Below are 15,028 nucleotides of genomic sequence, written 5' to 3'. Positions count from 1 at the left end.
TAAAACGTCATTAATTGGAACTTGGATATTTCGAAATGCCGCTTAGTTCAGAGTATTTCCGCGGTCCCGTACTTTGCAATGCAAGTTTGAGCGGTCAATTTGAAGCAGTGGTCAGCACCAGTCCAGTTAATTCGAAAACTTTGGGTGCAGTGTGCCAATTCCCGATACCGATTTCACCGCAAAAACGACAGACCTTATGAGCCACTAGGCAATGTACTTAGCGACACTAATGAGTAGTAGCTGAAGCCCGCCAACGTTGATACTTCCAACTCAAAAAATAAAGTTGTAAAAAATTAAATGGTCGCGTGATCAACTGAAATGTGTGCCTGCGGAAAACAACATTTTTCACTGCAAGGCAGTGGTGACGTGTGGTCAGCATATTGCATGCTTCTCGCAACGTCAGCGCCTCATGATTTACTCATTCTTTCTGGGAATATAAAGAAATTAGTAAAGGACAGTCTGGCGGAATTCGCTATGTACAGTGGAACCCCGATTATACGACTTTCAGGGGACCTTGCAGAACCGTCGTATAATCCGGGCGTCGTATAATCGAAAAACTAAGAATATAGCAATGACACTCAGCCTTACCCCAAGAAATGGGTATAGACCACTTGAATAAGCCCACGGCACGACCTTGTGCCTCTGCTAGAAAGGTTGATTAAATTTTTCTTGCCAGCGAAAGCTAATGGCAGCGTAACTTTGTTGAAAGAGGTGCGAGCGAATCACTATTCTCAAAGTTTAAAAAGAATTGAATCTAACGTGCATCTTTCTACCAACAAATAGAGTCCGAAAATTGCCTGCGCATGAAAACGAGACCGTGTTGCCACTAGTCTCCCATCAGAAGAGAGACACAGTGTCATCGCTATCACATAATGGCGACCGACCACGAGTGTATGTAGAATGCCTTCGTGTGCGACTGAGCTATGCACGTTGTAATTTGTGGCTTTGTCAAGGGCAACTAGTCATGTCCCGCTATTAGTATTCACGTCGACATCAAGTGAAAGTAATCTTTCACATTGGAAACAGCCCCGTTGCGCTCTTATGCGTCCGCAAACCTGTGACTGCGAGTGTGACAAAGGCAGGAGGTCAGCTGTATGTCGACCAGAAAATGTTTCCATGGACCGAAAACGAGAAAATATTAGCTTTTCGGCCGGCTGCAGCTGCTTTGTGTGGATAGAGCTTGACTACGTAACGACCCCAGATACGTGCACCCGCGATTGCGGCATGTGTGGAAGCGCATGAACTTCCAGGAGAAAAAATTTTCCATTCTAAGAAAGGGACATCTGTCTCGCTTTCCATTTTTCTAATCGTCAACCTAGGGGAACGCAAGTTTATACTTTACACTCGTAAATATTTGGTCCACGCTTGATGCGAGTGAAGGCATTCTTTTTTCTTTGGGACGAAATCTGAATGTCGTCGTAAGATGTGGGGTCGGCGTACAACTACGTCATATAACCAAGGTTTTTATTACATTATTCCTATGGGGATTTTGCCGGGACTTAACCGATTCGTCTTAAAATGCAGGTCGTCTCAAAACTGGGGGGGGGGGGGGGGGGGTATAATCGAAGTTCCACTGTATGCAAATCTCCGAGTGCTGGTTGCTCCAGCAATTTTCGCACTTGCACTGCTGGTGGAGTTCTTGCCTGCAATGCCTGTTTCGAAAACTCCGTTAGAAAGCTTCAATAATCATGTTTTCCAGCCAAAACATATAGCAAATTTCATCTCACTGTTTGTTATTAAATTCTTTGTTTTATTAAAAAGAAGGGGGAACGGTGGCATCATGATCTGCTGACGCAGTGAGGAGCAGGCGACATGCTGTTCGCGTGTCACTACTGTGCTGCGGTGAAGGTGTCTTGTCTTTCGAGGTGCGCATTTTCGTTGATCATAATTTCTTTTCTCCCCTTCTTTTTTTGCGGTGGCAGCAGTGAGGCATGGCACTCCTCCTTGTTTGCGGTGAAATTGTGACCTGGTATTGCTGGAAAACATGACCCTTGGAGCCACAAACTAGCCGGCATAGCAAATGACCAGCCCTGATTATTTTGAATAAATTAAGTTTCTTTCATCCCACTTTTTGTATGTTTCCTTAAGTTTCCTTAATTTGAAAACCTGCTTAAACAAAGATTTCTGATTCCTAGTGATTTTGAATTAACACTGTTTTACTGTAGTACATGCACAAGTATGCAGCAGCATGATTTTATCTTGCAGGCAGTCTGTTGTATTCACAAAAACTGATGGCTGGCTTCTAATCTCTAAGTGTGACGGCCTGATTCTTGGTTTTTATGGACCACACTGGTGTACTGCAGCTGCTCACATGTGTGCATTAAAATGCATACAAAGGTGTTAAATTCATCAGGCATGTTCAATAAAAAGTGTTTGTCATCGTTTGCATATGCACTTTTGTATTAAGGGGGGACGTGGCAAGTAAAACTAATTTTTTTATTAATGTACTGTTTGTGATGAAATTTGGTGTGTGTATGTGGATGATTGTGAGGATTCCAAATATGAAAACCGTTTTCAAATACCTCTTGTACTTTTTGAGTTACAAGCATAATTATACTAATTAATGCTCTTCACACTTAAAGAGATAATTATTGCTAAATGAAATTATTTTTTCATATTATTATGTTCCCAAAGCATCAACTTGTGCAAAGAAGCTATTAGTTGATTTTTCTAGTTCTTGTAACCATAAATAAAATTTCCAAAACATGGATGTTGTTTTGCGCACACATCGCAGTAATTATAAAATGTGTTCTAAAAATTTTAAATGATGAGTAAGAAGAGAGATAAAGCTTTATTGCACTGCTAAAGGCCTCCTGAGCCTAGTGCAAAAAACGGAACGACTCTATCAGTCTTTGTTAGAAAATGACTGATGTTCTAGCGAAGGCACATAGGTGAAAATCAAGAGTTGAGAAAACTGACTTTGAAAGTTCACTCTTGTTTGGAAGTTCACAACATGCCTAAAACACTCAGAATCCTCCTGGGCAGTAATCCTGAGATGCTGTGGCCTTGGCCTCCGTAGAGCTGCGCGATTTCTTCACTGCTCGGAATCTGGGCCGAAACTCGCGATAGAATGTTCGACGCGCGCACGCCCGGAGTTGCAACGGCTGCCGACGCGGTGCCACCGCAATCGGGTTCGCGAGAGCGTCCGTCACGGTCGACGGCATCCGGCGGTCTGACATACGACGATGTGGCACCTTCCACACTCTCGGCCTCACAACAATCGGCGAAGGGTCTGAGTAGAGGCTCCGTGACGCTTGAAGAGCATGCTCCGTCCGGAACTGCGACTGGGACGGCAGCCGCAGTCGTCTGCCCTTTGTTCCAAGCTTTCCGACGCTTGCCGTACTTGTGGACGCTCCGGAACTTTTTTTGCGACAACATAGCACCGCAGTATGAGCAAGCACTCAGAAGAGACCACCGATGTAAACAAAGCTTGGTAAAAAAAGCACGCGAACTATCACAAAAACAGCAAACTGGCAAAAAACGAAGCGCACGCCGGATGATTCTCGACACGGCGGCCGCAGATGCGCTCGCGCTTCCAAGGTTGCCAAGGTGCGCGGCGCAGCTTTGACCAGTAAGAGGTCGCGCCTGCTACCACGTGACCCGCGCAGCCAATTGCCGTTCTTCGTTTTCGTTTTTTTACTTGCTCTTCGCGCTTTTATTTTCACTCGGCGAAATACGAGACCGCGACCATCGGGAAGCCGGCTTTCTCCTCTTTCCAAAGCTACCAAAATGGCGGCCCACAGTCAACAACTTGGCGCGTTTGTGCGGCGTGAACAACACCGTTTCAGGGGCTTTTTTTTCGCACTTTTCGGCGACTGGCCTCGGCAAAAACACTATTTGCGGGATTTGCAGCGCACGTTTCGCTGTAATATTTTAGAACAAGGAAGTTGAAGGTCTGAAGATTACGAAAAAAAATAAATCAGAAAATCGCATATTTTGACCAAAATCGGCACTTTACTTGCCGCGCCCCCCCTTAATGATTCTGTCTGACACAAGCCTAATTTTATAGAGGAAGAGCAAGCATGCAAAACTGACTGTGCAGTGGAACCCATTGCATGTGCATATCCGTGCTGTAACCATGCAGTAGTGATATGCTTGTCCACTTGCTCCATTTCTGGCAATAGGGTTGATGTCTGTTGCCACTGTCATCTCTGGAGGCATCACTGGAGGCATCACAGGGGCTCCTGCAAAGATCAGGAAGACTGAACAGGAGCCAGAGGGTGAATACATACTAAAGGTGAGTAACAAGAAGTCGTGCTAATACACACTCCTTTAGAACACTTGTAATAAACCTGAGCGTCCCTGGCAAACTAGTTTTTAAAAAGTTCTAATAAATAAGAGCTGGGGCTTGAGGCAAGTCTGTCGCCTTACAGTATCCAGGACCATTTGCGATACAGCTGTGACAGGTTCGTGTGGGCCCAGGTGCTCAAAGGACAAGAGATGCCACGTAAACAAAGGCAGCACGTTTATACCACATGGACACACATTTATAAGAAGGGTCTACAGTAACATAAATGATCTTGTTTATCTTTGCGGCGCTATGTCTTTGCAGTTCCTCAGTTACCGTACGCGGTGCCTGCGACCCTGACACCGCGCAGCTATTTAGCACCACACTGTATGTGAGCTACTCGCACATCGCTGTCGACGATATGGTCTAACGTCACCATGAGGTCGTGGTGTTGCTATCACGGCAGTCGCTGGGACGGCCACTTCGCTGTAGCGTCGCTGGCCAGACGCGTGCTTGCAACAACGCCTGGAACACTGGTAAGCCAGTCCCGCAGCTAGGCCTCAGCTTGCCTGGCTTGGTTGCCCCTGGAGTCACCAAATTTGCTAGAGGGTCTCGACGGTGATGCTTCTTCCGTCATCGCCCAGCGTCCCTTGTCGTCCAGGTTCACCTTGGGCCCATTCGTAAGCTGTTCGACGCCGCAACTGACCGGTAGCCGTTGCAACCGTCGATCACTTCTGCTGTCCGACTGCCTCAAACCGCCTGGTTTCTCGAGCGTTCCAATCTCTCTCTTCTTCTTCTCCCCGTTCTATCATGAGCGGCGGCGCCACGCATCACACACGTTTTCGTCCTCTTCTCACGTCTAAATCCTCGTATTACTAATAAATGTACTCCACTCGTCACAACAGCGTAGGCTGCGTGTAATGCAAGTTGCTTGAGTCGCAAATATCTGCACTATGAATAGTGTCACAAAACACCACGCCATTCTTCAAATACAGCTCATGCTCAAAATATGTAGGTCAGAAAGTAATGCTTAAATGAAAATCGAGGCATGTTACTGGGGTGTTTGCATTTGTTTAAATTTCTGGGTGTTGAAGGGTTTACTTAAACCCAATTCAATTGATTGAAATTGGTATTGGGATAGTGGTCTTTACCACTCTCTGAGTGCTCTTTAGTCATCTCGTCTTTCTTGTGTATGTTTGTGTTTAGTTCCGGACTTCCTACAAAGATGAATCTCTCCACAGCTGCTACAGATTCTGCACTGTGGGCAGTAACATACTCGAAGGTTATTGGAGATATATTTAAACCAGCAAACTGGAGCGTTTGGTATTTCTGTAAAAACCTATTTCTGTAGTTGTATTATTGCAATTCCTGTAAAAATTCAATTGCAATAATCTTGGGAAGATACATTGCTCGCACCGTAACTCTTATGTACAGTGGAATCTTGTATCAGTGAGATTCAGGTGTACATATTCATGTTTCGATAACGGCAGTACATCGTGTTACTACATCATGTCAATGCTTATTGCATTAGCACTTTGACTTGGGCGAGTTGGTACATACTCAGATAGGCTAAATTGTGCTAAAGCCTATCCGAGTTATTGCACTAAAATTGACAACCAATCAAAAGGTTTTTTTTCTTCTACAGGAAGTACACTCAAACGTAGACATAATGACATATTGATTATTACGAAGTAAAGGAAAAAAAACAATAGTTGTGTAATAGATAGTGTTAGAAATATGCATTTATAGTGAATATTTCGATATAGCAAGCCTATTTTCAAGTAAGATGCTACTTTTTTATAATGAGGTTTGAATGTATCGCAGTCACAGGTGTGGCTTCTGCCCTTACGTGAACCTTAGTTGCTTGGTTAATTTATGTGCCCTCTCAAAACCAGTGTCTGCTGATAGTTATACTCGGGAATATCTTTGTGCCTTCATGGTACATGCCGTTTTAATCTCATGGGGTAATGTCTTTGACCTATCAGTGGCAGATTGTAAAATTTAATGCACCTAAAATGACATTATTCAGACTTGATAATATTCTGACTTCTAAAAGTTGAAAGAGAACAGCTGTTCCTGAAAGTCCTGCATATCTGGCCATCTGAATTTTATGTACTCATAGCCAACCATTGCTGTTTCATTTTGACTTTTTGGGGAGTTGTTATCAGTGGCCTTCAACAGAAAAATTTGTCTTACTCTACAGACATTCTTTTTGCCAAACCTTTCTGTATATATCGCAGCTGCGGACAGCGAGCACATAGGCCCACATGTGCATATTTGTCTTTACCAGTTATGCTGATGCATTTTTGACAGTGTACTGGAGTGCGTGTCTGTGTGTGTGAGAGAGACAAAAAAGGGGAGGGAGTAACACATTCCAAAGGTTACATAAATAATGATTGGAACCATCCAAACTTTGTTTCTGCGATGAGCTTACAAGAATATGTCAGTCACTATATCCCACGCAAGTCATGATAGGCTCACGTTCACTTACTGTACCTGGTGTGTAGTCATGAAGTGCTCATTTTCCACTCTCATATTCTTCTTTGCAGTGCTCCAACAAAAAGATCTACAACATGCTGAAATTCATCCGTGACTCAAGTATGCTGTACTCTAAAATGAATCCGAATGCCTGGAAGTGAGTACTGGTTCTGGACTTGTAAACATTGCTTTGTATTGCACCATTTGCGGGCTTATACAGTCAAACCTTTATATAACGAAGTAAATGCAGTGTAGAACTGTTGTAAATTTCTTTAAGTCATGATTTTTCGTGTTTTAAGAAGAAAGATAACCTCTCAGGTTCCTAGATTAGCCCTAGTGACATACATACAGCTGACATAGTTAAGATACTTAAGTATGTCAGCTGAAGAGGAGAGTGTAGTAGCAAGATAACGGGAACCTAGACTAAAAGGCAGCAAAAAGTTTGGCTATCTTGCACGATCAAACAATAACTTGGTGGTGATATCTAGGAACATTCTAAAAGTTTGACAGAAAACCAGGAAACACGGCAGCAGATGAGACAACTCGTCTGGTGGGAGATATTTTGTGGCTCTGTGTAATATAGGCCACACCACAGTTCTAAGTGCGCCATTAAGCTTTACATGACAGGAAGTCATCATAGTACGTAAGACTATCCTTTAGGCATGTCATGAGCAAATGTTGCATATGCATTCAGGGGGTACAGTCAAACTCCACTACAATGAAGTTCACGGGAATCACGAAAAATTTTATTGTAGCGAGAATCGCGTTGTCGCGGAAAAAGTGGTAAATAAATAAAAAAGGGTATGCACGACACCTCAGAAAGCAGTCAATTTTCGAAACCTAATTTAAAAATCACTTATTTTGGACTGCTTGCACTTTCGCACTAGCAACAGCAGAATGCACTGCTCACATTCTGTGAAAAGCTGCATAGCGACATCGTCATCATGGGCGCCGAAGGAACGACGCAGGATGTCCGAAGACTCCGTGGCCTGCGACGCGGTCACTGGTGTGCGCGTCGCACCATGCGCGGCTTTATCGTCGTCCGCTGAATCAGCATTGATGGTAGCCATGCAAGCACTCCTGAGGATCTTGGCATCACTCACTCAGCTCCTCAAGGGTACGCGATCAAGTAGGCATCGGCATTAATGTAATCACTCAGGGCAGCGCTCTTTGGTGCAATGCCCGCATCCTCAAGAGCTACCGATGCTGTGGCAGTTTCCGCGTCTTGCCCCAGTCCAACGTCGTCAGCAGCTTGTATGCCATCACTTGTACAGGCCAAGTTCATCTCTTCGGGCCAAAACCCTGCATGCGCAAAACAGTTCTTGACAACATCACGCCGTGTCGACATCCATGCGGCGGCCAACATTTGATCAATGAGCAAGTCAATTTTGGTGTCGCGGTCATGCTTTGTGTTCAACAGAATAAGGCTGAATCAGCGACGTGTTGTTTGGCGGAGAAAACTTCACCGCAAAATTCGTCAGCTTGCCGTTGCTGTCCAGGCGATGTGCTGAGCAATTATTCAGCAGCAAGCTAACACTGCGGTCTTGCTTTTTCATGTCGTTGTCGAACGCAACAATCCAGTCGGTGAAAATGGCCCTCATCATCCGTGAACGGCTGTTGGCAACGTACTTCACAGACAGGTTTTTCGTGCCCTTGAAGCACTGTGGTTCGGTGGTCTTGCTGATAACGAGAAGGGGCCCTTTATTGGATCCGTCCTTATATGCACAGAGCAACATGGTGACTCACTTTTTGGTCTGCTTGCCTTCGTAACACTGTTTGCCATTGAAGTCAAGTGTGTTTGCTGGTAGCGTTTCATACAAGAGGCCAGTCTCGTCCACATTGTACACGTCGGAAGCAGCGTACTTCTCAACGATCTCAGCAGCGGTCGACGCGATCCACGATCACGCACCGTCGTAGTCGGCAAAAGCGGACACCCCACACAGCACCTTCCCGACGATCTTATGGCGCTCCTTAAATCGTTAGAGCCATGTAACACTTGCTTTGGGAGTTTTCGTAGATGCCTAAAATGCAGGCGTGGTTCAGTGCTTTCTGTTAAACTAGGCTACCGCTGATCATTATCTTCCTAGCCCTCGTTTCGTAAAACCAGCCATACACTGCCTTGTCATGATCTTCTGGGGCTGGCTGGGTCGTCTTCTTCCGTTAAGCAGATGTGCCCGACTCTTGACGCATCTAAGATGCTCGCTTCGAACTTCAGTATCGTTGACAGCGAGCTCGGCGAGATACTGTATTCCTCGGCAATTCATCCCTTTTTTTTGTCCTGCTGCTGCTGCAGCAATTATTTCCACCTTCTGCTCTAGCGAAAGAAGTTTTCGTTCTTACTCTGTGGCGCCACTATAAGCCTTCACTGCTGTAGACTGAGGGGAAAAAACATATATGTCAGAGCCAACAAGGTGCTGGACTACTCAGCTAAGGAGACGAGGCATGAGGCGGGAACTAACCAGAACTAACACTGCTAACACTACAGAACATATCGGAAAAAAAGAGGACGAGGCAGCAGTTAATATTCAACGTGTGGATTCGGCTGGGCTTCGGTTGGCCAAGGTCGTAGGCTTTCACGGCATAACTCTATGCTTCACTTAATGCTGCGGAGCATCGTCATCAACCACAAACAATGGCGTCCCTCATGGTGTCACCATTATGCAGCATTTGGTGGGTTACTTGTACTTAGGTCAACTTTCGTGCGTTTACGATTGTTTCAGCTGTCTGATAACCAAGAAAACGCTTAATTTAGACTCTGAATGTGGACCAGCTAATAATAATTTCCCATTAGAGACAGCGCGATAAAGAAGATAAATAAAAGCAAGGACAGCCGCTGTCATGTGAACTTTTTTTAATTACATTTTTAAGGATAAAAGGTGTTGTCACTTCAATTTACTAGTTCGCGTGGTTCGATTTCTAGCTGGTCAAGTAACTCGTAGCCAGAGAAAGTTTCATTGAACTGGCAGAACAATAAAAAAGTTGTTCATTGTGGAGGAAGTTTTAATACATTGGAGCCTAATGGATGCGGGCGGAGAATTGAATACGTTCGTTGATGCGGAAATTTAGTTGTAGCAGAGTTCGTTTAAGTGTAGTTTGACTGTATATCAGGCTCTATAGAAAGCGACCCAAAAATAACTCCAAATATGTTTCAACTGCTCGTAAAATTGAAACTCTGTAATTAGGCTGACACACTCTGGGGCTTGAGCAAGCACAAGTTTCTTGCTGCTGTGACTGCAGATAACACAACAGTGCCATCCATTTTGTTGACATATGCGCATTTCTGCTGCGCCTTAGCGTTTCCATTCAAATTGTTTCCTGTGTAATGATCAATTTTCTGATGGCCGATGTCCACTAATCTTTGATTGGACATGGAGGTACGATAATTTGCTTATATGCATTGTGTGAGCACTTTATAATTTTTATCTCTTGTACGTAGTTATCTCACAAAAAACATTTTTTTATGGTTTCAATGAAGTCGAGATTGGGAAGGGAAAATAGCAAGTTGCATTACAGATTAAATCAAGGTTCTTTATATCGAGGTTTGACTGTATTGGCTGAGCCCGTTTTTCGCAGCCTGCCATAGTTGCATGCATTAGTTTTGCAAGAATTGCGTCTTTCCCAATGTGATTTAAAGGGATACTGAACAAAAATTTTTGCCGAAGATTTTCAACCAAATCGAAAGAGTGGGCCCTCAGATTAATAGAGACAACCTTCATTCTAAGCAGAAACTATCGGAAGATAATTAATTTAATACGTTTTTCACAAACTGCCGTGTTTAGTGGCTATGCCGTGATAGAGAAGGTGACGTTTAATGACGTCACACACACGAAACGGGCAAGTCAACAATGCGAGCTGTCGCTTGCATCTCTCGACTCGCTTAACTCCCACTTTGGTTAACAAAACCAGTATGAACAGCAACAGCAGCGAACAATACTTCTGGCTGGGGCAAAGCCCCAGCTGTTTTGTGGAAGGGTAAGATTGGGAGATTGGGGTCAGAGGAGAGGAGGAAAAAAGGAAGAGGACTAGAATGCATGCTTCTCGGGGAGTGTGACGTCACAGCTCGTGCTTGCGAGCAGCCCCTGCGCGCTGACAATTCATCAAAAATACAACCGACTGTTGGAAAATAAGGGAAATAAACTCTGTTATTGGAACAGTGGCATCTTCTGAGACGAATTTCGGGCTTCGTTAGTTTTTCTAATTCTTGTTGAGTATCCCTTTAAAGTACTAGCAGATAATTTCGTCAAAATGTCCCAAATGCCACATTTGCCGTATGGAGTCTTTCTGAGAAAATGATGCTAACACAGGATAGAATTGGCACCACTGCAAAGGAAATACAAAACAAGTTTTCAATTGTCTGCTTCATTTATAATTGGTGAATAATAGTGAACTACAAGTAACAAAAGAAATTATGGTATTACATTTGGACATGCATGAAAAGAAAGCTGAGCGGAAACAACCTTTTTTTTTCTTTCTCCTTCTTTTCCCCATGGCATATGAAGCAGTAATTTTAATCGTGTGCAGCATTTTGCAGTAAAAATATTTCATCATGTTTTGTCTGAATTTTGGGTTGCTTGTTCTACCTGCTCAGCTGCTCAGGCTATTCATTTTAACATGTATGGTGCCTTTGCTGTGTGGCCCCTCATCACAGCTGGTGCACTCGCAGAGCATGCACTAAAACTGTTGGTGTGGTGAAGGACTCATGCACTGTGTTCTATCGTGAGCACAGTATCCTTTTGAAGCTCAATAGAACGGCCACATTGAAAACAGCAATTTACTTCACGTATCAAAATATTGTAATTTGATCTTTTATCCCCAGTACGGTTGTTACTGACCCTTTTTTACACAAAGTCTGCCATGATAATATTTGAACGATGTTGATTTGATGATCATTATCAAAATATCAATATTTGAACGATGTGGCAGTGCAAAAGGAACGGATTACAGTGTTATTAAAAGAAATAAATTTTGCCAAGATTCAGCTACTGTGGACTTCAGGGGCTTCAGTCCTATTCAGGGAGGATGTATGTTTCTCATCAAGCCAAAAGAAAAGCAAGTGAAATGCACTATGGTAATAAATGTCATGCCTGCTGCCATGACTTGTTATCGCAGCCTCTGGTGTTTCCAAGATTGGTAATGATGTCATGTTCACTCATTCTTCATTTAGCCCGATAAACGCAGATCATCAAAAACCATCGGAATGCGAGCAAGGCCTAAATCACGGCACCTTAGTTCGTGTTAAGTGTGTTTTCCGTTTTCTGACACTGGGTGCATGTATGTTGGAAAAATTCATGGCAAGACATAGCCTGTGCTGGTATGGACTCATTCATGGTGAGACTTAGCGCTAAGCCATGTCAGCTTGTACGCCACTCACTTCTGTTAGAAGAAGGTGTTGCATACTTTCATTGCTTTTATGCATTGTTTAAACAAAAGTCGCGTAAGTCACCTTTACCCCATAAAACCGACATAATATTATAAAGCTTGTAGTGGGTTGTCATGGTTTTAGGAGCATGACTCATTTATTAAGCCAAAACCAAATGGAGTGTCTAACTCCACTTTTCCATTCTATCTGCTGTATATTGCTATATTTCATGCCCTGTGACGTGGGCTAACATCAATGCGCTCGGTTGAGTGCACTTTGCCACTAGTGCCATTCGCAAGCTGTCATCGTGAAACACTTGGAGACACTTACTACAGAACAAACTCAATTCGATAAGTTCAGTTGTGCAACTTTAGTAGCAATGGCTAGATAAATAAACATTCAAGACTGAGCCTATAATATTTTCAAGTCAGAATTTTTTATTTAAGATGTTGTGATGGATTGGAATATACGAAAATTGTAAAAGAAGTGTTAATGAATCTTGCTCTCAGGTAGTTTATGACCATAGCCAACAATGCATGCAATCGTGCACATCACGTAGTGGCTGCATTTACGTCTAGCCAATGGCTGTTTTTTTGAGGTAGGCTGTTGATGAGACTACAGTGAGTGAGTGAACACACTTGATTCATCAAACCAGCAGATTGAGGCACGGGCCTAAGCCATGCTAGGGGTGGCGGAGAGACCCTGTATCTCAGAGTTCTCCCGTGCTCGCTGAATGGCCCATATTAGGTCTGCCCGATCTGAGCTGATCAGTGTCGCTCTCCACCGCGCCCCACGCTGTTCTGGGGAGACTGCATTGGCGTCCCGTATCAGTGTGCATTCCCGTAAATTATGCTCTTGGGTGGTGTGTCTCCTGCTACATAGCTTACACGAGACATCTGGGTATAGTTCGGGTAAATGCAATTTATGTGCACCGGGTTGGAAAACGTTCTGGTTTGAAGTCGCCTCCAGTCAACCTCCTGAGATCTGTCTAATGTGAAGCTCCATCGCGAGTACAGTAAGTGAGACCTCGTGTGACGTGCTGAGCTTTCTCGTTAAAGTTGGGAACGGGGGACTCACATGGAGTGTGAGCTGGGAACCATATAATAGTGTGAACTACTTGCTTTGCACTAATGTTTGAACGCTGTTCATGACTATAGCATGCCACTATGTAGAAAACAGTGCCTAAAAATAGCATGAAATCTTATGCATATTGAGACACCCACTATTATTGCTATCAATTCCAAAGGTTTATTTTTTTGTTGTTGTTGTTGATGTTGTTGTGTAGTAGCATGTAGCCAAAGTTTGCCCATGTTACAGGGGTAAAATGACACCCTGTTCCTGATAAGGTCAGATTTACGGAGGTTGACTATGGGCCCACATGGAAGAAACCTGTCAGTTTGCAAAGCTTTTAAAGTTGTTGCCTTCAAGCATAACATATGAGGATTGCATGTCGTCACAAAAACACGCTCACGCAGAATATTTGTGACTTTGTAAGGGCTGTCTGCTACTTCCTCCAAGAGACTGCACCATTTTGTTATGAAAACAAAGCTTTTCTATGTGTTCCCTAGTGACATTCTCACAGCACATTAGTACAGCAGATACATTTAGAGAACGATGCCTTTTCATCATGTGCCAACAAATCGTTATACCTATTGTGGTAGCTTCACATTTAAGGTGTGGCGTTGCACTCGGGGACTTCAGTATGATTCACAATTACTTTTTAAATTTTATTTGACTTGCTAACATTGCACTTTCAACAATGACACACCAAAGTGCTGTGTTGCAGTTTCTTGTTTTGTTTCTTTGTTTTGTTTTTTTACATTATATCGTATTTACTTGCATAATGAATGCACTTGCATAATAAACGCACCCCCAACTTCAATCGTCAGAATTTTTTTCTCCCGCTGTAATAAATGCATCCCCGCCATTCATCCTCTACAGTCTCGCCAACGAACACCTCGCGCCTCCTTGCCCGTTAGATCTCTTCCATTTTTCATTATTATGACGAACCCCCTCGGCTCGCTCCCTCTCCCCCTCCTCGGCTGCTGCCATGTTGTTGTGTTTTTCTATCTGTGCGCGCCACGTCCACGAACGGTGCGAGTGTAGAGACATCGCAGCTGACAAGCACACAGCGAGCGAAGGTCATGAAACTGCCTGCACCAACCGATGGTCGCTTCCTGCAAATACAAAGCTTCAAGGTCCAACCACATGCACGTGATTTTCGAGTGACAACGACAGCATTTGCTGTCGCCATGGCTGTCGCGAAGGGCCATTCGTCGTTATTGAATTGCAGGTTTATGGAAAGCTAGAAAAAAATTGCTCGTCGCTCAGAAAATATCGTGACTATTTTCGCAACAAAACAGCACCCCCCGATTTTCGCTTCGGTTGCAATTTGCTCCTCGTGCTTGTTATCCGCGCGTAACATCTCATGTGGGCAGCGAGGAGGCTGCCGTATTCTGTCGTTAACCTTGTTATCCGCGGCTTGTTTTGATGCTTCGGGGGTAGCGTAGTGCAATGTTGGTTACTTCCTACAAGTTCAATGACGTCATCGCGGTTGTTGTGCGAGGTTGCCACGAAGTTGGCAAAGTGCATAATGGTATCATAGCACGTGCATCGGGTGCTCCTCGAAGATCACAGCAGATATGACTGTTGCGATTTAACGGTTGTCAGAAAAGACAGTCGCGAAACGCTTTTATGGCGTGCACGGGCGGCTTGAGAACAGCTTGCAGAAGATAGTGCCTTTAACCACCGAAGATGATTGAACTGCAACAAAGAAGCCGAGTGACCTAACTTTATTTTTGCATTACCGCATTTTTTCGCTCATACTGAAAAAGTTTTCATCGAATTTGCCCCGCATAATAAACGCACCCTCAGCTTTGCTCTGATTTTTCTATAAAAGAAGTGCGTTCATTGTGCAAGTAAATACGGTTGTCATCTAGGTTTGTGGAAAAGTTTTGTTGTTA

At 43.9% G+C, this 15,028-nt stretch overlaps 1 protein-coding gene across 3 annotated transcripts in view; it reads left to right on the top strand.

The window, feature by feature from the left end:
* LOC119182654 (uncharacterized) overlaps window positions 1-15,028 on the top strand; it is a 60,159-nt gene that overhangs the window by 22,363 nt on the left and 22,768 nt on the right. For all 3 annotated transcript variants that reach the window (XM_075888876.1, XM_075888875.1, XM_075888874.1), the window contains exons 10-11: window positions 4,125-4,237; window positions 6,778-6,863. In XM_075888876.1, the coding sequence (XP_075744991.1) occupies window positions 4,125-4,237; window positions 6,778-6,863 (199 nt within the window). The remainder of the gene's footprint in view (window positions 1-4,124; window positions 4,238-6,777; window positions 6,864-15,028) is intronic.

The sequence above is a fragment of the Rhipicephalus microplus genome, chromosome 3 (assembly GCF_043290135.1).
Source record: "Rhipicephalus microplus isolate Deutch F79 chromosome 3, USDA_Rmic, whole genome shotgun sequence".
NCBI classification, from domain to species: domain Eukaryota; kingdom Metazoa; phylum Arthropoda; class Arachnida; order Ixodida; family Ixodidae; genus Rhipicephalus; species Rhipicephalus microplus.
This window is presented reverse-complemented; position numbering and strand designations above follow the sequence as displayed.